At 37.3% G+C, this 23,260-nt stretch overlaps 1 protein-coding gene across 2 annotated transcripts; it reads left to right on the top strand.

The window, feature by feature from the left end:
• The first annotated feature begins 2,753 nt into the window (after positions 1-2,753).
• Positions 2,754-12,447, top strand: LOC106052764 (uncharacterized). Of its 2 annotated transcripts, XM_056011632.1 has the most exons (5): positions 2,754-2,898; positions 3,609-3,783; positions 5,082-5,161; positions 10,190-10,281; positions 11,694-12,447. In XM_056011632.1, the coding sequence occupies exons 2-5, from the start codon at positions 3,717-3,719 to the stop codon at positions 12,178-12,180; spliced, it is 726 nt and encodes a 241-aa protein (XP_055867607.1). In that variant the 5' UTR covers positions 2,754-2,898; positions 3,609-3,716; the 3' UTR covers positions 12,181-12,447. The 2 variants fall into 2 exon arrangements, with proteins under 2 accessions (XP_055867607.1, XP_055867606.1); XM_056011631.1 differs by lacking the exon at positions 2,754-2,898 and having other exon boundaries at positions 3,451-3,783.
• Positions 12,448-23,260: the final 10,813 nt, after the last annotated feature.

Genomic DNA, 23,260 nt, shown 5'->3' with positions numbered 1-23,260 from the left:
AAATATTGATTTTGACCTGCACTTACATACCAACCAGCTTGGCAATACTGTTCAACGTCACTTTATGACCAGGAAGTATTCAACGCACCACGTTCTGAGGTACGTGTAGATCTGATTGTTAAATACACAAGCACTGGACCGAGCAGGAATTAGTTCCCCTGTATAATTCATTCCATACCCCAAAGTCAACCAGAACACACGAGAAAGAATTCGATGACAATAGAAAGAATTCGATGACAACAGAAGAGTTTGACAAGAAGAAAGAAGGGGGGCATTCAATACAAAATGAACAGTCAGTTTTGGTCTTAATGTCATAAACTAGGATGTTTCCCTAAAATTAACCAGCATGTGCAGTGGCGTTACTAGGCAGACCTGCATTTACGTCCCTTGTATTACACGTTGTCTAGTTGAACAAATATATTCTACTGAGGTTAGACTTCACTCTCCATTTAATTAACAAAAGCTGGTCAAATTCAGCAGAATAAAGTAGGTTGGGGGGCACTACCCAATATTGCTGGGATAACGGTGGCACATATAGCGTAAGCAAGGCTTTAGTTGACGTTATTATTGTAAAGGTTATCTTCATGTGTAGTCAGAAGTCTTATAGCAGAAAATATATTATACACACACATAGATAACCCTGCCGGAAAAGTGAAAACAAAGGACATTTGCAAAATATATTAGTGCATACTAAACTTCATAACATTTCGAGTGAACCTGGCACTTGGCCCTGTTTTTAAAATGTTTGACATGTTTTGAATGTTCCTTCAGAGTTGAAGATACTTTACTTCCTAGTCCAAACCTCCCGCAGAACTACGGTGATGAACCCGGAACCATCGAAAAGTCCAGCGCGCTTACTGCACGACCAAGCAGTAGGCGACGTAACAATCAGACCATCAACCACACGCTTGCTACACTTGTGTTAAAATGACCCTTCTGTTTAGTGGTACATTTAACTGTAATAGGAGAGGGGTTATATACGCGATAATATGCACAAAGTGGCAAACGATTTACATTGAAAAGCACAGACAGGACCTTGAAAACACGACACCAAGAACATCTTGTGGAGACATTCGAAATCTTGCATTAAAGCTCGTTTTGATTTATTTAAGTAGCACACGACGCAGGGCTACCACTGATCTCATAATCACTGCTATACAGCAATGCAAATGACAAAACACCCGTCTTTAGATTGAACATAAACTTATTTACATACATGTCAGGCTAACTCCACCCGCACTGGATCAACAACCAACACACTTTTAATTTCAAATGAGATGGGGGGGGGAAATACTCCGCCCTTTTGCCACCTCTCTTTGTCCCACCACTTTTATACCAGCACAGTTCATTTGTTGCTGCCTTGATAGACAACATTGGACAGAGACGTTTAGTATAAGACTATTGTAAAGTATTAGTAGTTTAAATTTTAAACATTCTCTGTTTGTGTTTGGTCCGCCAGGGTTTTCTATATGTATGTTTATTGTATTTTCTATAAAGTGGTTCAACCCTGCAGCAGTGAATCTTTTTATAAAGCTTATATCAACTCACTCTGTCTGACTGGAAAAAGTTTGTACACGTTATTTCTCCCACACCCAATCTCGGATCAAGCTGGAAGTTTGTTCCATTATTTCTTTTACCTGACAACACAAGAATCGATTTTAACAAATTTACCAATTAGTTCATTAACTATTGATAATTATTTAGTTTGGTATGTCAAACAAGGGAAAAATTGTACTTGACTTTGGTGGTGGAATAAGCCAAATTAATCCCCTTTGTAGGTCACCGCGTTAAAGTAAGTTTGAAACAAACAACAGATAACTATAAAAATTTCTATTTTCACACATACTTCAGAGCATAGTGGTTAGAATGTTGGCTTGAGGAGGCTTGAGTCACGAGTTTGAATTCAGGACGTTCCTCCCTTTTATAGTTCTTCTAGCAGACAGGTTCGGTCAGAAGATGACGTCAACAGAACGATGGTTTGACTCTCCATTGGGAAACTCGACCTTTCAGCCTCGCACAGAACAGGTAGACTGGGTTTGGAGGATACTAATACAAATATAGACACTTCTGAATAGTGTGCTTTTTACTTGTTCAGTATATAAATAGGAATTTGTGAACTGCAATTGCAAATCCAGACGATTTTTTGTTCCTATAAAAATGCATTCTTAGTTTCAAACCCGCCCTGTCAGTAATTGAGTAAGAAATTGAAGAAAGTTTCTTTTTTTTTTTAGGTCAATGGATGTTTGGGGACGATAAACTTATAAAGGCCTATATAAATCTTCCAATAGATCTAGTTGTCTAAATATCCAACTCAGCTGTAAACTAATGTCAAAAGTTACTAACCCAATAGAATTTATCCCATAATCTTCTTCCGCACCACGTGACAATGCACGCGAGACAGTGACGTCACCAAGGGGTGATACCAAAGTAGAAAAAGTCCACTTTTGCAAAAGTAGACATTTTTTATCAGGAAAGTAAGTGTTTGGAGCTAGATGCCCAATTATTATTATTCACGTAATATAGAAGCTTAATTAGACTTGAAAAGGTTCTAAATTACTTGAAGTATAAGTTTCTGTTATGTTTTATCGATCAATACGCCCGACATAAAACAAAAAGACTGCAAGACTTCTTTACACATTATCAATAGCAACAAGAAAATCCAATCCTAGTCAGTTTCAAGTTGACAATTTATGAACTGATTGTTCAGTCTACATGAACACAACATGAACACAACAGTTTCTTGCGGGCACATACTCTGCTTGCTCAACTGTGAACTGATCAAACTAAACGTTATAATTATGACTATAATTAAAAGACCAGTCTACATTTCTACATAGACAAAGAAATATTCGTAATCTGTCAAGTGGCTTATTCAATTATGATATTGAAATTAACCAGGTCAGTATTGATTTTTAAATAAGTTTTTGACGAGTTTCTGTCTAGGTATGGCATCATTCGAAGTAATTTCCAATTGAACACCACGAGGAAGTCTCAGAGGATCTAAATATCGTATCCACACGAGTAAACCTAGATCTATCTATCGTAGCCACACGGGTAAACCTAGATCTATCTATCGTAGCCACACGGGTAAACCAAGATCTATCTATCGTAGCCACACGGGTAAACCTAGATCTATCTATCGTAGCCACACGGGTAAACCTAGATCTATCTAGTTTGATCGTTATTATTTGCAAAGTAAAAAAAAAAAGAAATGCATTTACATTTGAATATAGAATGAGAATATATTTATATTGAATGGACTGGACTATACGTCTTTGGGTATTTCCGGATTCATTGAAGAGTTTTATAAGTTGATGTTCAGGAATACTTTGCGCATCGTCTTCTAAATCTCCTTAACGTGGGCCACAGAAACAGATGTCCGTTACATCATCTGCTCTTAAGACAGCATCATTTTATATAAAGTTACGTCTACATTTTTAGAACCACTGTACTTATGCACTTCTCTAACTAAAGAAATCAAAGTTTCATTACATATTTGTATGATTGACATTTGTAAGGATTAATAATCAAACTTATACAATGTTCACGAATGTCAGTGTTTGTCAACATTTGTATACACAGCATTTTAAAGTTCTTTGTTCCATTAGATCACAAATATTGTTGAGACAGAATTCTTGGAAATGTTCTGACGCAGTCCTGCTGGTCGTCGTCGTTTTAAAGTTATTTTTTTGGTCATTGTGTTGAGAGAGTTGAAAATGAACGGGACAAATCCTAAGGAAGAAAATAACAACCAGACGCTGGTTTCACTGTCACCTAGATCAAGTAAGAAGATCTTGTCATTTTGTTTTAGATTATAAATTTATTAGGTCATTGTCATGCATTGCTTCATTGGTCCTGATTATCATCAACAGGTTTAAGTAAAGAAGTAAATTCTTCTTTTTAAAGCATCAGAGATTTCTCGGTTGCGAATATTAAGTGAATAAATCAAGACCTTTTCAATAGGAGTTTGTCAAGTCTGGAAAAGACATAAATAAAGTAGACTGTTTTTGACAGCAAAGCCTACGTCATTCATTCGCGTCTCATCCTGTGCGTTCTCTTTCCGAAAGAAAGTGCAATCAACATCGCAGAGCATGACGTCATCGTCCAGTCGGGTTTCTTGAAGAGCTGCAAATGTCAGCGTGTAGTCCTTTCAGGTCCATGTTTCTTGAAGAGCTGCAATGCCAGCGTGTAGTCCTTTCAGCTCCATGTTTCTTGAAGAGCTGCAATGTCAACGTGTAGTCCTTTCAGCTCCATGTTTCTTGAAGAGCTGCAATGTCAGCGTGTAGTCCTTTCAGCTCCATGTTTCTTGAAGAGTTGCAATGTCAACGTGTAGTCCTTTCAGCTCCATGTTTCTTGAAGAGCTGCAATGTCAACGTGTAGTCCTTTCAGCTCCATGTTTCTTGAAGAGCTGCAATGTCAACGTGTAGTCCTTTCAGCTCCATGTTTCTTGAAGAGCTGCAATGCCAGCGTGCAGTCCTTTCAGCTCCATGTTTATGGCTGCCGTCTTCCTGCCGACGATTCTCTGTGTGACCAGGACATGTTCTGACACGGGCTGTCTTTTTCATCTTAATTTTGTCTTCTTTTTGTTGACTGGAGCAAGTTTTCAACCTACTTATCGTTTAAGCTCTAGGCATCCATAAGAGCTGGCAGGCAGTGGCGGATTAGCACCTAACTGACTGGGCACTGCTCAGGGTGAGATGGGTGGTAGATGATGAGGCGCAAAGATTTCTCCCCATCCCCCGCTCAGAGAAAACCCATGGTGTCTATATCCGCATACGTCCCTTCACCTGTTAGCAAGAGCATCTTCAGTCTGGACAAATTATCTAAGTCACTCCGTCTGTCTGGTACAAATCTTGTACACGTTATTTCTGCCACTTCCTATTCTTGGATCAAATAAAACTTTTCGAAATTATTCAGTGTATAGTATACCAGTTCAAATATTAACAATCAGTTAATTAATTAGAGATTATATATAGAAAATGAGCAACACACATAATAGTATCAAGATGATTGTTAGCTCCTTATATTAGCTTTGTTTTTATAAAAGTAATTTTTTATATTTTGTTTGTTTCTTTTATCAGCCAACTCTGATTCTTTGACAAGTGAAACTCTAGATTTAACTGTACAGAATGCCTCCGCAATGCAGGGAATATTTCTCCAGGTAACCCAATAGACCAAGTTTGTTTTATTTTTTTTTTATTGTGAGACTGTCTTTTTTAAAAATCTTTTTACTGGCTTTTTATGAAAATGTCATACTGGTGTCTAAGCTGAATTGTATAATATTTAGTAGCTTAATGTGTTGTTGTTGACTTTTCTGGAGTGTAATTTATATCATTTTGTGTTTAAAATATTAAAACATTTGCTTAATAGTGAATTATAATATTTGTTGGATTATAGATCTAGATCTAGAATTAGATCTACACTTAAATCTAGATCTAGACTTATATCTAGTTCTAGACCTAGACTTAGATCTTGAATCTAGATTTAGATCTAAAACTAGGTCTAGATCTAGCTAGATCTATGTCTAGTTTGTATGACAAATGACAATGAAGATATTAATTTTTATTTTGCGAGGGGAATGTCTGGTCCAAGTAGACCTACTCCAAGTCTTTCAAGTCATTTCTATCTAGCTCACTACCTAACTAAAATAGGTCAAGAAGTTTGTTTTTCGTGTTACCAATTTATTTAATTTTGTAAGAAGAATAAATCTTTTTTAGCTTCTCTTTATTATTTCTATCATATTCTTAATTGTGAATGTATGAATAAGGTTAATAATTATTATTTTAATAATATAAGTGTACGCTAAATGAATATATAGAGATGTTGTGGCTGAGTGGTAAAGCACTTGGAACCAGAAGTCCCGTGTTCGAATCCTGGTGGAGACTCATTGTATACCACTTCGGGGGCCGATTTTGAGTTTGTTTTTCCACACAAACTGTCTTTGTAACCTTGTTGTTTTTTTTTGTTTTATTACATGTTTCGGATGTTTTTTTATAGAAATAACAGATTGTTACATCCAAGACGGCAGGGGATGGCGGCGGGCAGGGTTAACTCTGGACCCTCGATACAACAGTCCGGACCGCATACCACAAGTGCAGTCACCCCTCAATTATTTTAGTTTTCTGGAAAATAGTAAATTGTAGTGACTGTTAATGTATACATTTGCAGGCTTATAAGTAACAATTTCTACTGGTTGATAAATTGTAACTGTTCATGAATGGTTGTCACTTGCTGTAACTGTTCATGAATGGTTGTCACTTACTGTAACTGTTCATGAATGGTTGTCACTTACTGTGATTGTTCATGAATGGTTGTCACTTGTTTTAACTGTTCATGAATGGTTGTCACTTGCTGTGACTGTTCAAGAATGGTTGTCACTTACTGTGACTGTTCAAGAATGGTTGTCACGTGCTGTGACTGTTCATGAATGGTTGTCACTTGCTGTGCCTATTTGAGAATGGTTGTCACTTGCTGTGACTGGTTAAGAATACTTGTCACTTGTTTTAACTGTTCATGAATGGTTGTCCCTTGCTGTGACTGTTCACGAATGGTTGTCACTTGCTGTGCCTATTTGAGAATGGTTGTCACTTGTTTTAGCTGTTCATGAATGGTTGTCACTTGCTGTGACTGTTTAAGAATGCTTGTCACTTGTTTTAACTGTTCATGAACGGTTGTCCCTTGCTGTGACTGTTCACGAATGGTTGTCATTTGCTGTGCCTATTTGAGAATGGTTGTCACTTGCTGTGACTATTCAAGAATGGTTGTCACGTGCTGTGACTGTTCATGAATGGTTGTCACTAGGGGTGCACCGAATAGTACTTTTTGATATCCGACCGGAGCCGGATATAACCGGATAGTAAAATAAGATATTCGGCCGAAGCCGGAGCCGGAGCCGGATACCTACATGACTCAAACAGCTCGTTTTACTGAAGTTTTTGCAAGTCTTTTATATAACATACCTATATTCATATTATTTTGTTATTTACTTTCTTACTTTAAACTCTATCACTGATTGATAAATTAAAATGAACAGCATTTTTTTTTACAGATATGCTTATCATAAACTAATCTTTGTAACATGAGATGGTGTGTGCGTATGTATTGTAAAGTAGAATGTGGGATAACTCATGCAGAATATATAAACATATATGTAACTAATGTAAATCTTTCAAAGGTAAAGTTCACTCTTGGTTTTATAGCGTAAATCTTTCTTAAGTACAATCTAAGTTGTATAGTGGGTAGATGTTTGGGTTCATGTATTTGACACCATCAACTTGTCATTAGGCTCGTGTTTTAAAGGCCACAAACCGCTTCTGGTTTGTATCTAATACAGATAATGGCTTAGTAAATATCTTAAGTACAGCAAATTTGCAGCCGTATGCTGGTCATTAAATTTTGTACAATGCAAAACATAGCTGCTTCGGTCAAATGACTCATTCAACCAATGGGCAGTTAAACCAAAATATGATTCGGTGGTATTATCAGCTGTCCAAGTATCCGTTGAGAAAGCGATGCTTTTAGCATCAGATAGCATTTCACGAAGCTTTGAGGAAATATTGTCGTAGATATTTGGAATAACACGTTCTGTAAAATATTTGCGACTAGGCACAGTGTATCTTTTCTCCAGTACTTGTAAAAGTCCAATAAATCCAGGCTTCTCAACTACTTGGTAAGGTTCCATGTCAGTTGCAATCATCTTTGCTATGGCCAAGTGAATGCGTTTAGCATTATCACTATTAATATCCCACAAATTTAGCTTTGTCTAAGACCTCTTTAATCCCTGGTTGCTGCTTGTGTGTGAGGCTTGACGAATCACTGGAGCTCGTAGACGTACTGGCACAGGCAGTGATATTACTTGATGCTGATTTCAATGCAGTCATTTCGTTGAATAAGTCTGGGTGTTTCGAGCGTAGATGACTAATCATAGTGGTGGTTGAGAAGTCTTTAGGTTTGCCTGGTTTACCACGTGACATTACTATTTTACAAGCATTGCAAACTGCTTTAGAGTTGTCCATTGTTTTGACATTAAAGTAACGCCATATAAGTGATGACTTTTTATCAGCCATTATTATTAATATTTAATTTACTAAATGCCCTTGCAAGCCACTTTTATACCCGTGGCTTGTGTAACAAAATACTTGTAGGGGTGTGTCCTGTAGTTCAACGCTCTAATTTACATTTCTCTTCAAGTAAACAAACTTAGTGTCATCATCTAGTGACCTCTAGACAGTGTCAATATGTCTTAACAATTTGGTTTGTGGTCCAGACCCTTGATTGACAACCTATCTCATAATAAACAAACTCATACCAGATTAACCTTATAGAGATTTGGCTTGTAGTCCCGCCCCTAATAAAAATTCTACTCCAAGTAAACAAACTCAGTTCCCTCATAAGATGTGACCTCTAGAAAGTGTCAACACGCTGACATCTGGCTTAATGTGGTCAGCTGCCTATCCGTGAACTCAATGTTATGGACTAAACAAACAAAAGGAGGTCGGGGTGCTCATCTCTACCTCTGGAGATATACTCGCACATCTAGACAGATTATCAGCGTGACGTAGTTAAGGAATATTACGTGTTTACAAGACCACTCAAAGGTCAAGACAAGCTTTTAAAATGTGCCAGACATCGCTGCTACGTATGTAATACGAATTTATAATGTAAAGTCTAGTCCACCCCCCCCACCCCCCAATTAAGATTAACTACTAAGTAAACAAACCTAGTTCCCTAGTGTGACCTCTAGAGCGTGCTTACGTCCATCGTATCTGACTTGGGGTCACCTGTCAATCAATGAACTCAATGTGATGGGCTAAACAAATAAAAGGGGGAGGGAGTTGTTCATCTAGAAATATACCTGGTTACCTTAGAGGTGTGGCTCTTGTAGTCCAGCCCCCCCCCCCCTAATAAAGATTAACTACTTAGTAAACAAACTCAGTTCCCCCGAAAGGTGTGACCACTAGAGAGTGTCAATACGCTGACATTAAACCTACGTCCATCGTATTTAACTTGTGGTTACTGACCCATAAAAAATTCAATTTGATGGACTAAACAAATAAAAGGGGGTGGGTGTTGTTCATCTCTACCTCTGGAGATATACCCGCACAGCTAGACAGACGTCTGGTCAGCATGACGTAGTCAAGGAATGTAGCATTTTAACATGTTAACTAACTTACTCAAAGGTCAAGACAAATTGAAAAAAGTGCCAGCCATTGCTGCTCTGTATGTAAGCGCATTTATGATGTAAAGTTTCATCTCTATTTATATTAAGTTATTAACACGCCTTGTCTTTATAATAAACGATGTTTGGTGCATATTCATAATGGCTCTATTTTTAAGCACATTATTTTGTTTTCATATAAACATTAATACATTCTATAACAGACATTAATGGAACTAGGTCCACTTTATGCATATTAAATTATGTACTTTTTACTATCCGGTTTACTATCCGGTAGTGATATCCGACCGGAGCCGAATAGCACCGGATAGTAAAAAATGCCGGATATTCGGCAGAAGCCGGAGCCGGAGGGACTATCCGGTGCACCCCTAGTTGTCACTTGCTGTGCCTATTTGAGAATGGTTGTCACTTGCTGTGCCTATTTGAGAATGGTTGTCACTTGCTGTGACTGTTCAAGAATGGTTGTCACTTGTTTTAACTGTTCATGAATGGTTGTCCCTTGCTGTGACTGTTCACGAATGGTTGTCATTTGCTGTGCCTATTTGAGAATGGTTGTCACTTGCTGTGCCTATTTGAGAATGGTTGTCACGTGCTGTGACTGTTCATGAATGGTTGTCACTTGCTGTGCCTATTTGAGAATGGTTGTCACTTGCTGTGCCTATTTGAGAATGGTTGTCACTTGCTGTGACTGTTTAAGAATGCTTGTCACTTGTTTTAACTGTTCATGAATGGTTGTCCCTTGCTGTGACTGTTCACGAATGGTTGTCATTTGCTGTGCCTATTTGAGAATGGTTGTCACTTGCTGTGACTATTCAAGAATGGTTGTCACGTGCTGTGACTGTTCATGAATGGTTGTCACTTGCTGTGCCTATTTGAGAATGGTTGTCACTTGCTGTGCCTATTTGAGAATGGTTGTCACTTGCTGTGACTGTTTAAGAATAGTTGTCACTTGCTGTGAAACATGTCTATATTCTAGTCTAATGTTTTTTTTTGTTCTATCACTTGAAATAGGGAACCTTACCAGACACAAGTCCTACTTTCCAACATTTCCGCACTGCTGAAGTGAGAGGTTTCTATGTAGAACGACCTGAAAGCTATGCCAAGTAAGTAGAACGACCTGAAAGCTATACCAAGTAAGTAGAACGACCTGAAAGCTATACCAAGTAAGTAGAACGACCTGAAAGCTTTGCCAAGTAAGTAGAACGACCTGAAAGCTATGCCAAGTAAGTAGAACGACCTGAAAGCTAGGCCAAGTAAGTAGAACGACCTGAAAGCTATGCCAAGTAAGTAGAACGACCTGAAAGCTAGGCCAAGTAAGTAGAACGACCTGAAAGCTATGCCAAGTAAGTAGAACGACCTGAAAGCTATGCCAAGTAAGTAGAACGACCTGAAAGCTATGCCAAGTAAGTAGAACGACCTGAAAGCTATGCCAAGTAAGTAGAACGACCTGAAAGCTATGCCAAGTAAGTAGAACGACCTGAAAGCTATGCCAAGTAAGTAGAACGACCTGAAAGCTAGGCCAAGTAAGTAGAACGACCTGAAAGCTATGCCAAGTAAGTAGAAACTTCTTTTTTGTCTCTCCAGTGCGCTATCTTTCCAACATTAAAACACAGTTTGAAAGACTTTTTGTATGGAAACAAACTCTAAATTGGCCCCCGACGTGCTCCATCCAGGCAGATAAAAAGGCAGGTTTAAATATTTTCAGAAAGAATATCAGAATGAAATTCGATCAAAGGCAAATGACATAAAAGAATGGAAAAAGAATGTTGACAGATCATGTGTGGTGCCCCAAGTGTTCCATAGCCACTGCGTTGCTCTGCTGTTCACGCGATAATATGAAAACTACTTATTAATTGTTGTTTTAAATTATGTTCTACTTATATGCATACTAAAAAGATTTTATCTCTTTAAAAAGAAAAGTAAAATTTTTTTTTGTAAATGTAGTAGTTAGTATGAAAGAACTTACTTAACTTAGCAATTAAAAAAAAAACTAAAACCATTTGCATAAATGTGTTAAAATTATGGCAAATAGTCATCTCCCTTACTAAATATCCTCTCGTGCTTGTTACTATTAATAGTGAATAGTTTTTAAAAAAGTGTATTTTTATGATAAAACTGCTTGCATAGTTGGTTTTAAAAATTAGATTTTTCGCTTTCAGAAAAGAAAAAAGTAGCCGTTGCATTAGAACTTTGAATGGTCTAAAATATTGTGATGTCGGATTTTCACTATCTTTTTCTAGTTTACGAGAACTAAACGGAACAGACGGACGGACGTACAGACAGACCATACAAAACTAATAGCGTCTTTACCCTTTCCGGGGCCGCTAAAAATAAGATTTTTAATTCAATTTCCATTCAATCGAACATCATTCTAATTACCAATATACTCCTCATCTTTACCTACTGCTAACATTCAGTAGTTTCTCCAAATATCTCTTTGTTCTTCCATCTGTCCATCTATCCAACATTCCTTCATGGATATTTCAATCATTTCAATTTTCTGAACTCTCTTTAGCCACTTCAACCGACGCATGTCTTACCCTACACCGTCACCTTGGGGTCAAGAAAAGGTCATTAAAGAGCTACAGGATCAGCTTCAACGAATTGAGCTTAAGCATCAAAATGATCTGAAAGATATAGAAACTAAACACAAAATAGATCAAATGAAGCTTGAAAATAGCTACAAAGACAAACTACGTGAGTTGGAGAAGGGATGCTTAATTAAAGATTATGAACATCGCGATGAAATAAAAGATGTCAAACGACAACTTGAGATCCAGAAAACAGACTTTGATTTTCAAATCAATGAACTGAATCATAAATATTCTCTAGAAGTACGCACGCTAGAAGAGTCGATCAAATCATTAGAAGAACAATTAAAATGCAAAGACTTAGAGCATCAATTAAATGTGCAAGTTCTGGAAAACAATTTGTTGTCCCAAAAAATAGAAGAGATAAAAGGCAAAGGTAAAATTAAACCAAAACGAAAAAGTAAATCTTAGAAACAGTCACGCTGCAGTCATGCTTAAGTCATGTTTAAGTCATGTGCAACCTTTTTGCAACCAGTCAACTTGAAACAAAGAAACATTGTGTAGGACTCGAAAACATTCATTAGGACTTTTGAAAAAAAAAAAACAACAACTTTGTCTCTGTTTACTATTGGTAGGAAATATTGGACACTAACATTCAAAAGTGTTTGCAGACCTTAAAAAAAAGAAGTGTAAAAATAATATAAACTAAACTTTGAAAATAAAGCAAAAAAAAAGCTGATCTATCGTTTGTTATGATATATATATCTATAGTCCTCTTCATGGCTCAAGAGTTTGGACAAAAAGTAAAGAATAGATCACTCTTTTTTTTTTCTGCAAGTTGGATTAGAGTTACCCTATGAAAAAAAAGAGGGGGGAGAACAAGTAGTATTCACCCACCACAAAATAGCAGGGTCGGACTTAACCGTTGTGATCATGACGTCATGGAAAGATCACTCTTTTTATTTCTACCCGACGTATTTTTAGCGACGAAAAAAAAGGGGGTGGGGTAGAAAACAAGTAATCTGCTCGGTATTCACCCGTCACTAAATAGCAGGTCCGGACTCAACCGTTGTGGGACCCCTTATGCGAAACGGATTTGGCGGGGCCAAGTTTGGGTAGGGAAGCGGATAATAAGTTAAATTTAAGAGTTTGTATTAGAAAATAAATTCGTTTTTGCATTTTATTCATTTTTTACTACGTACAGAACTACTTACGAGCCTTGCGTGTAGCGAAGTCATACAATATATCATTACATTTTTATTTCCTACATACATCACTCTCAATAGCAAGAATTACCAAATGTTTCAATCTATCTACGAGAATTGTTGGTCTCAAGTAATTCTTCCTTAGTTTGAGTCGCGAGAAGCTTCATTCACCTGATTCCACAATTACGGGTATTGCATAATGCGTTGTTTTTTCATCACGCGTGGATTGGCGTTTTTCATTTTGAATGACACACCAAAATGACAATTTTTTCTCTATATATTTCAGAAATTTTTTTTTTAATTTTCAAAATTTTTTAATAATTCCCTAGGATTTCCATGACTTTTTCGTATATTGCAATTTTAGGAGATTTCAAGGAGCTCCTGGTAAATCAGAAGGCTGCGGAAATTTTGTTATAAGTTATAAAATGGTTTAATTTAATAATTTACACCTAGAATTAGAACGGGTCCTATGAAAGTGCGAGGCCCACTGCGGTCGCATAGTTTTCATTGGCCTAAGGCCTGTCCTGCAAAATAACGGCTATTGCTACGCCGCGGGTCCACTAATATATTATATTAACACTTTGTGAGCTTTACACAATCAACTTCTCTATGGAGTCGAATTTGGGAATTTTTCACTATAGCCAAAATGTTTTTAAAAAAAAATCTTTCATCGATAAATGTCGTAACCCAAAGTTCATTATAATAGGATTAGATTTCCCATCATTTTGGGGCTCGGAGGGCTTGAACTCTTTAGAGGCCCTCCATTTTGACATTCGACATCATGACATGAGAGGTTTCACTGGCCAATGAGCTAGTGATATTTTGTTCCCAAAGATTTATCTGAACTCTAAAGTTTGTAGATGATTGTATCGTTATTGAACTTCTATGTTCCAACTTTTTAAAACCCATGACGTCATTGTAAGGTTAAAGTAGGAGTTGTATAAGTGTGGAAGGAAGAGAGGATTTCCAATGTTAACAAGGTTACAAAGACAGTTTGTGTGGAAACGCAAACTCAAAATCGGCCCCCGAAGTGATCAACCCAGGCAGGTAAAAAGGCAGGCTTCAATATTTTCAGAATATCCGAATGAAATTCTATGAAATGCAAATGACAGAGAAGAATGGAGAAAGAATGTTGACAGATCTTGTGTGGTGCCCCAACGGTCGAGTAGACCAAGGGATAGGTGAAAGTGAAGGTGAAGCTAGATGTGAGCCTGGCCTAACTGATGTCACCTAATGATTATCTAATTGTTTTGTAAAAGGCCAATCTCTTATTCAAAGCATCAAGAAAAAAAAAGTTTCGTTAAAAAAATGTCCCTTAGTGTTGTATGTACCTTATCGAGCACTGCAGGTCACGCGATAATATGAAAACCTACTTATTAAATGTTGTTTCAAATTATTTTCCACTTATATGCATATTAAATAGATTTTTTCTAATAAAAAAAAACAATTACTTTGGAAAATGTAGTAGTTAGTATGACAGACCTTATTTAACTTAAGCAATACATTAAAAAAAATGTTAACAAAAAATCTAAAACCGTTTGCATATTTTTTTTCTTAAGTTGTACGGTACCTTGGGTAATCCTTTTTTTTAAATTTATTGTAATATACCTGCTGGAGTTCATCCATTATAAAGTCAAAGTCGCAGATATAGGAGCCTTAGCGAGTGGTCAATACAAAATCAGTTCTTTATGTTCATTACAAAGAGCGAAGATCCACAAATTATTCCCAGTTAATGATTTTGTTGGTGTGTTAACCAGCTGACAGATCAGCCTGAGGTCTTATTGAACTGATGTTTTTATGTCCAACACTTAATGCTGGGCTAATCAACAAAGTTCCTGGACATCACGTTGCGGACCTCCACAAGTGGACAGATCGGTACGGTTTCCAAATGTTAACTTGTCGTCAACCCAAGACTAAGGCCAAACAGATCATGAGGAGTTTAGAGGACTATATAAAATTTAAGATTGATTATGCTTTCCAGTATGTTTGGTCTGGCGATAATTTTTTCCCCAATGAAGTCCCGGGACAACTAGTCTGCACCAGTTGACACCAAGAGGTCCTGGAGTTCTGTTAGAATCACTACAGACTGAAAAGATAAAGTATAGTATCTGTGAGTAGCTTATATTTTTTTTTCTAAATAGTCCCCAGTACAAATAAAGCTCCATGAGCCGTTTGCATAAATGTGTTAAAAATATGGAAAATTGTCTACTTCATTACTAAATAGCCTCCCGTGTTAGTTACTATTAATAGTGAATATTAGTAAAAACGGTGTATTTATATGAAAAAAACTGCTTGCATATTTGATTTTAAAAATTACATTTTTCGCTTTCAGGAAAAAAAAGTAGCCGTTGCATTAGAACTTTGAAAGTTTTAATATATCATGATGTCAGATTTTCAGTATCTTTTCTAATTTACAAGATTTAAACGGGACGGGAGGGCGGACAGACAGACCACACAAAACTAATAGCGTCTATTCCCCATTTTCAAAGTTATTTTTTTTTTCAAAACTAAACAAAAAATGTGAACGTTAGAATTAGAAAGCTTTTAACTAGGCGAGGTGACGAATGGAGCACGACACCAGTGACCTGTCCCAGCCAGTCATTGAATGACTAATTACGTATCACACAAACTGACACTTAATTGGATTCACGGCTATTGCAAAAATAAAATAGTACTAACTTTATGTAGTAGAATATCCACAAGTTTGGAATATTCTGTTAACCTTGCAGTATATCGTGGTCATCTAGGAGAACTACACACGTGTCATGTGAAGCACACTCTAATTGACAAGCTTACGGCGGCGGAGTTTTCGGACGGAACACAAGCGGGAAAAGTTCTTGAAAAACAAAAACAAAAAAATACCTTTTTTTCACCCCCTTCGTTTTTTTTCTATTTGAAAATGAATGTCTGTAATTCCATCCTTCAATACCTTCACCTATCCCTAAGTAGAACGAAACGTTAGGTAACCACACATGAACTGTCAACCGTCTTTCTCCATTCCTCTCTGTCATTTGCATTGGATAGAATCTCTTTCAATGACAGGCCCGCCCATTCTTCATCTATTATTCCCATCGATTTCTATGTCTGCTTCTTCTTCTTTTCCTGACACTGTTCCCTGCAAGAAGGTCTTTGCGAGCCCTGAGGATCTTGTGATATGGCAATACATTTTTAGTTTATTTTTTTAGGTGATTTGAAGGACATTTATATTTTAACTGTTTAACATACTCATAGAAACATACAAATATAAACCTTATACATACTATATCAAAGTATCTCAATAGCGCAGTTAGTTGTTGAGCTCTAAGCTTGTCAGACACGCAGATGGACAGAGAGATTAAGTTAGTGGACAGACAGATTAAGTTAGTGGACAACAATAGCGGGAACGCTAAAATGTCAATTTCCAATTTTTGATGTTGTTTTTTAAATTGAGAAACAAACAAACAAACTTTGACAAACCAAAACAATAATAACAAAACAATAATAACAAAAAAAAACAACAAAGTCATCTTTAAATTATGACGTAAATTCTTTTTAATTAAATATTTTACCCACAATGTCTTTGACTAATCAGTGAAACGTTATTATTTTTTTGTAGGACATCTTAGGACATTTTAGGACATCTTAGGACATTTTAGGACATCTTAGGACATTTTAGGACATTTGTTCCTTTTATTATTTACATTCCGTCCATCGTTTACATCTCAAAATCTAGAATCTCCATTGGCCTCCTTCAGTCTTAGGACGACTAGGTTTCATCTCGAGCACTTTTTCATTTGGCTGTGGAGCCCTATGTTGGAGAGACACTCCAGTCCACATATATCGTAGGTCAAGGTAGCTTTCGCTTTGATTGCAGAGGAGCCGGCCATTTTTCTTCCAGAGCTGAGGCCCATGTTTTCACCGTCTCTCTCCAACTAGTACTGTCTAGGGCTATATGTTCTCAATTCTCAGTATCAATGTTCATTGTTTTGAAATCCGTTTTACTACATCCACATAACGGAGGTGGGGGCGACCAATTTTTCTTGAGCCAGACGCAAGTTGCCGTAGAGAATGATTTTCGGGATGCGATTGTCCATCCGGCGAACATGTCCGAGCCCGCGCAGGTGACGTTGCCTGAGGACTGTGAAGATGCTGGGAAGACCCGTTCGTGCGAGGATCTCAGTGCTGCACACTCTCTCTTGCCATGTGATTTTCAAGATCCCTCGAGGGCAGCGCAGGTGGAATGAGTTTAGTTTTCTCTATTGCTTTGCGTACACAGTCCACGACTCACTGCGTACACTAGCGTACTAAGGACGCTTGCCCTGTAGACCTCCATTCTTCGCTGTAGTGAGAATAGATATTGAAAATCCGATATCATGATATTTTAGATCTTGCCAAATTCTGATGCAAAGGTTACTTTTTTTTCCTTTTTAAAATTTAATTTACCTACTACCCTATTAACATACAAACAATCTTAATAACTAGCTTTTTCTTTTTCTTCTTCGTTCTCATTTGACATGTCGGAGAGTTCCGATTAGTAATCCTGAGATGAACCGCCCAGTGGTTTCCAGACCAGGCAGTCCTCTGTATAGTTTGTCTTCTGCAGGAGGGTTTTGGGGTCAGAGTCACGTTCGGCCTCTTAATATAGTATGCAGCTTTGAAGGACATGGCCAGCATTCTCTGGTGATGCTCCGCAAGGGCTAGTCTCGACATTTAGCTTCCGGAACAAATGTTGTCTCATTCTGTTGTGTTTGGTTCTGAGTCGAAAACTTATGCATTGGTCATGTAGAGATAGCTTATCATAGGCGTCCTTTATCTTGTGATTGGAATGTTAGCTGGGCCAATTCTAATTTATTCTACACTCTATCATTTCTTCTGGGTAGAGGAGGATTTTCAGTTGTTTGTTCCTTCATGACTAGCTGACTTTGTAGCTTTTAAGGGTTTGGCTTACTCAATTTCTAACACGAAGACTTATAAAATTCATTACTCACAGATGCAATCTTTTGTAAGCTCTTATCTACTTATTTACTGAAAAAATATATATATATGTCCTGATTCCCGGGAGATTTTTATAGATGGTGGAGAAATTATAACAAGCTACATTTTTGGTGTTTTTGGTGTACAAAGTAAAGAAGTTTTGATACAAATTTAAATGTATATGTTAATTATAGGACTTTTTTTTTTTCATTTTTAAGCATTGCAGAATCAAATATTTTGAGCTCTATGATGTAAAACATTTAAAAACAAATGGCAACGAACTAAATAGCGATAATAAAAGAGATATAATACGAAGATGAACTGCCGAGATATGTCAAGCGCTTCAATGCAAAGAAACCGACCCTAATTGGTACATCCTTTAAGAATGTGTGGGTATAGCATGGAGGTAGCTAGGGAGGAGGGGAGGTTCACCCCTCGAAATGAAATTACCCTTCCGCGATGGGGGGGGGGGAATTTTGTGATTGATATTTTGCTTTGATTTTGTTTATTTTATGTGAAATTTAAATGTTAAACCATCACTTACGCCAGCGCAGCCAAAGGGAGTTTTGGGTTTAAAATTCTCCTCCAAAGGGTGTTGAGGTTAACCCCTCCCTTCTATAAAACAAAAAATAATGCAATCGACTGTCAACCAATTCCATGAATATAGCCAAGGGAGATTTTGAGTCTAAAACCCCCTCAAATTTTTCTTCTTCAATACAAGAATAAAGCACTGAACAGTCACCAGATTCTATGAGCGTAGCCAAGAGAAGTTTTGCGTTTCAAAACCCCTTCAGTGGGTTTCAGTTTACCCCCCAACAGAGTTTGAAGCTAATTCAATATCAAATTAAAGCAAACTACAATAAAAAAAAATGCTATGAGCGTAGTCAAGGTGAGTTTTGAGTTTAGCCCCCTCCCTCCAGAGTTCTTTAAGTTTAATTTCCCCCCCCCCCCCGCCCCGAAAAAAAATCCTGACTACACCCATGGAGTGTAGTATAGAAATAATGCATACCTCATATTATATTTGTTTGTGGTGCGTACTCGGGTTTAGTCTTTAAAAGAAATCCAAAATAAGGGTTACGTCAAAAGCTTTACAATTAGTTATTATTAGCCTAATAAAAAGTTAATATTGTGGAATTAGATTTTATTTGATTTTGTTGATTTGTACTCATTTAGCAACATCAAGAAACTAACGATCTGGAACGCCGCGAAACTAACGATTAATATACGAATTGTAATTGCAAGCATTACCCGATATTTACCAATCCTGTGCCAAACTTCAATCCTCTGTAATCTCCTTCAATCCTGTGCCATCCTTCAATCCTGTGTCATCTCCTTCAATCCTGTGCCATCCTTCAATCCTGTGTCATCTCCTTCAATCCTGTGCCATCCTTCAATCCTGTGTCATCTCCTTCAATCCTGTGTCATCTCCTTCAATCCTGTGTCATCTCCTTCAATCCTGTGTCATCTCCTTCAATCCTGTGCCATCCTTCAATCCTGTGTCATCTCCTTCAATCCTGTGCCATCCTTCAATCCTGTGTCATCTCCTTCAATCCTGTGTCATCTCCTTCAATCCTGTGTCATCTCCTTCAATCCTGTGCCATCCTTCAATCCTGTGTCATCTCCTTCAATCCTGTGCCATCCTTCAATCCTGTGTCATCTCCTTCAATCCTGTGCCATCCTTCAATCCTGTGTCATCTCCTTCAATCCTGTGTCATCTCCTTCAATCCTGTGTCATCTCCTTCAATCCTGTGTCATCTCCTTCAATCCTGTGTCATCTCCTTCAATCCTGTGCCATCCTTCAATCCTGTGTCATCTCCTTCAATCCTGTGCCATCCTTCAATCCTGTGTCATCTCCTTCAATCCTGTGCCATCCTTCAATCCTGTGTCATCTCCATCAATCCTGTGTCATCTCCTTCAATCCTGTGTCATCTCCTTCAATCCTGTGTCTTCCTTCAATACAGAATAGACTTAGTGGTTGTATGGTAAGGTACTCAGCCGCCTATTTCGTAATGTTGATTGTATAACTCCCATCAAACTACTTTCTGTTGTTTTTGTATCTGTTTTTTGTTGTTGTTTTCTTTTAACATAAAACAATTTTCAAACTTTAAAAAAAATAAATACACAATGAAAACAAAACTACAAAAATCAAGAAAAATTAAAATTAATTTTTTATTTCTAAAACATTTTTCTTTCGGTAAAAAAATATGAATATGTCCTCCTTGCCCAAACATGATTTACTTAAAACCTGTCACAGCGATGCCTAAACTATGCCACATGGTCTTTATCAGGCCCGTGAAATGGAGCAATTCATGTCCCCTAGTTAGTTGCCACATTGCATAACTAATCTGAAGAGGATCGATACCATTGAAATGGACAAAAAGTTATGTGGCCCGTGACATGGGTATCGATACTTGAAATGGTCCCGAGCTTAGAAGAATGGTGAACATCATTGACTGATAACATTGTTGATTTATAATAGTTTCTTTAATAAGGTATATACTTTTTGAATTTAAACCCATAACTATGTTAAAAAACTTAAAAATAAAATATTGTGATTCCACTATGTGGTTTCAAAAGGACCTGGCTAGTGATGATTAAACTCTTGTTTAGATTCTAAGATCTATGACGCAGTAGTAAATACAAGAAAGTTCAAGGTGTCTTTTAACGTCGGAAGTTGACAAGATCAGACAACTCATTCTGAAGTTTGGAACAAATGAAACTACTCATCTTGAATCAGTAAAGAGGAAATGATTAATTGATAATGACGCCAAATTTGATATTTGATATTGAGTCATTAGCCAAATACCCAAATTTTGGTGAACAATTAGCAGCAAGTAATAACTGTGACTTGAAAGTACATCTTGATTCAAAGTTTCTTAACTTACATTTTAAACATAACAGACCAAATAGAAATAATCCTAATTGGAAAAGAAAGAAACACCACATCAGCCCACGGAGTCTTACAATAATGTGACATGTGATATATTAAAATCTAACGAGACTCGTAGGAAATGAACAGAGGAAGATGAAGATAAATTTTGAAAGAAATCAATATACTATTTCTTGTTAAGTTGACCATGTCCCCCACTGAATCAGAAGTGACTTTGTGTATACAGGCTAGTGTTATATATAGGATACACTTTTCACTCTCCACCAACATTCCGTTATTGTAAAGCTTCTATTACATCGTCACCACATTTCTTCATATCTTTTTTTTCCTTAAAAATGTTTTCTTTGCCTTAAAAAACTTAAACAAAATGTGAAAACAAACAGTAGTTTAATGGGATTTACTTTTGGACAACGAAATAAAAAAAAAATTGACATACATTTCAATAAAAAAATCCGTTAACAATTGCGTGTCAAACCATTAGGTTAAATCTGCCAATAGTTAAAGATGAGGTTAAATCTGCCAATAGTTAAAGATCTCTGATGCTCACACAGTTTCAGCCTAGGGACCATAAAAATAATTTCCAACACTTACAGAAAAAAAAAAAAACGGTGGAGATCAATGGTCCAGGTATAACTCGCGGTCCATATGTTGGTCATCACTGTTTTAGATCATGAACATTAATTAAAAAAAAACTCTGATGTACAATGTGAAAGAATCACAATCTGGATTTAAAACCCTTCGCACTAACATATATTCTTGTTCTGCTAACTTACATATCATAGCCCCAACCCAAAACTTACTAACCCTAACCTTTACTTTAACGGTAAGAAAGCCGCTATTGTGCACATTACCCAGGTGAAATTAGCGAATCAGTTTTTTGTAAATTAGCTAAGCTATTGTCGGAAATTATTAGCCTGGATGCCCATATACGTATTCCGCCCATGTTTCTAAATGTAAAGTAATAACAAAGATGATCAAAATGGCTATGACAAAGTCTGCCGATGTACCCACGCGTGACACTGAGAGGGAAATCTAATTTCAATAGTAATTATTTTTTTAAATTTAAATCTGTCGACAGACGTTTGCAGATTTGATAAAATTATAAAATTTGTTTAAAACAATTACTGAATATTTTTTTAATTGATCTTAATAATTAATGTTAAATTCGGTCAAACTTATTAATATAAGTTAATGTCTACTAAGTAGTCTAATGGCTTTCTCGGTCAATGACCCCATAGAAACTTCAGCTCTAGAACCAACTGTAGCTGTTACTTGACTAAATGGTTGACTTGTCAACTTGAAAATGTGTCAATAGCAAGATGATGTCATTAGGAAGTCAAGAGGAAATAAATCTTTAGTCAGACGCTTGTAAGGTACATAACTCATGCTGACTGTCTTCATGCATCAATGAGTCTAAACACATTTACTATGGTTCTAATGAATACAAATACTTGAACCTGAAGACTAGCCTAAATCTTTGAATAAAACAATCCCCGTCAGAACAAACGAAAAAATTCAATATATTGAAGCTATCCTACCTATCTAGCTGCCTACCTATCTAGCTGCCTACCTAACTAGCTGCCTACCTAACTAGCTGCCTACAAATCTAGCTGCCTACATATATAGCTGCCTACCTATCTAGCTTCAATAATGTCATATCTAGCTGTCTACCTAACTAGCTGCCTACATATCTAGCTGCCTACCTAACTAGCTGCCTGCATATCTAGCTGCCTGCATATCTAGCTGCCTACCTATCTAGGTGCCTACATATCTAGCTACCTGCATATCAAGCAGCCTACCTATCTAGCTGCCTACATATCTAGCTGCCTACATATCTAGCTGCCTACCGTTCTAGCTGCCTACATATCTAGCTGCCTACCTATCTAGCTGCCTACCTATCTAGCTGCCTATATATCTAGCTGCCTACATATCTAGCTGCCTACCTAACTAGCTGCCTACATATCTAGCTGCCTACATATCTAGTTGCCTACCTAATTAGTTGCCTACCTAACTAGCTGCATACATATCTAGCTACCTACCTAACTAGCTGCCTACCTATCTAGCTGCCTACATATCTAGCTGCCTACATATCTAGCTACCTACCTAACTAGCTGCCTACCTATCTAGCTGCCTACATATCTAGCTGCCTACATATCTAGCTGCCTACCTATCTAGGTGCCTACCTATCTAGGTGCCTACATATCTAGCTGCCTGCATATCTAGCAGCCTACCTATCTAGCTGCCTGCATATCTAGCTGCCTACCTACCTAGTTGCCTACCTATCTAGGTGCCTACCTATCTAGCTGCCTGCATATCTAGCTGCCTACCTATCTAACTGCCTACCTACCTAGTTGCCTACCTGCCTTGTTGCCTATCTACCTAGCTGCCTACCTACCTAGTTGCCTACCTACCTAGCTGCCTACCTACCTAGTTGCCTACCTACCTAGCTGCCTACATACCTAGTTGCCTACCTACCTAGTTGCCGATCTACCTAGTTGCCTAT

This window comes from Biomphalaria glabrata, chromosome 14, assembly GCF_947242115.1.
Source record: "Biomphalaria glabrata chromosome 14, xgBioGlab47.1, whole genome shotgun sequence".
NCBI lineage: Eukaryota > Metazoa > Mollusca > Gastropoda > Planorbidae > Biomphalaria > Biomphalaria glabrata.
Note: the sequence above shows the minus strand (reverse complement) of the source record. Positions and strands in the feature narration are given on the sequence as shown.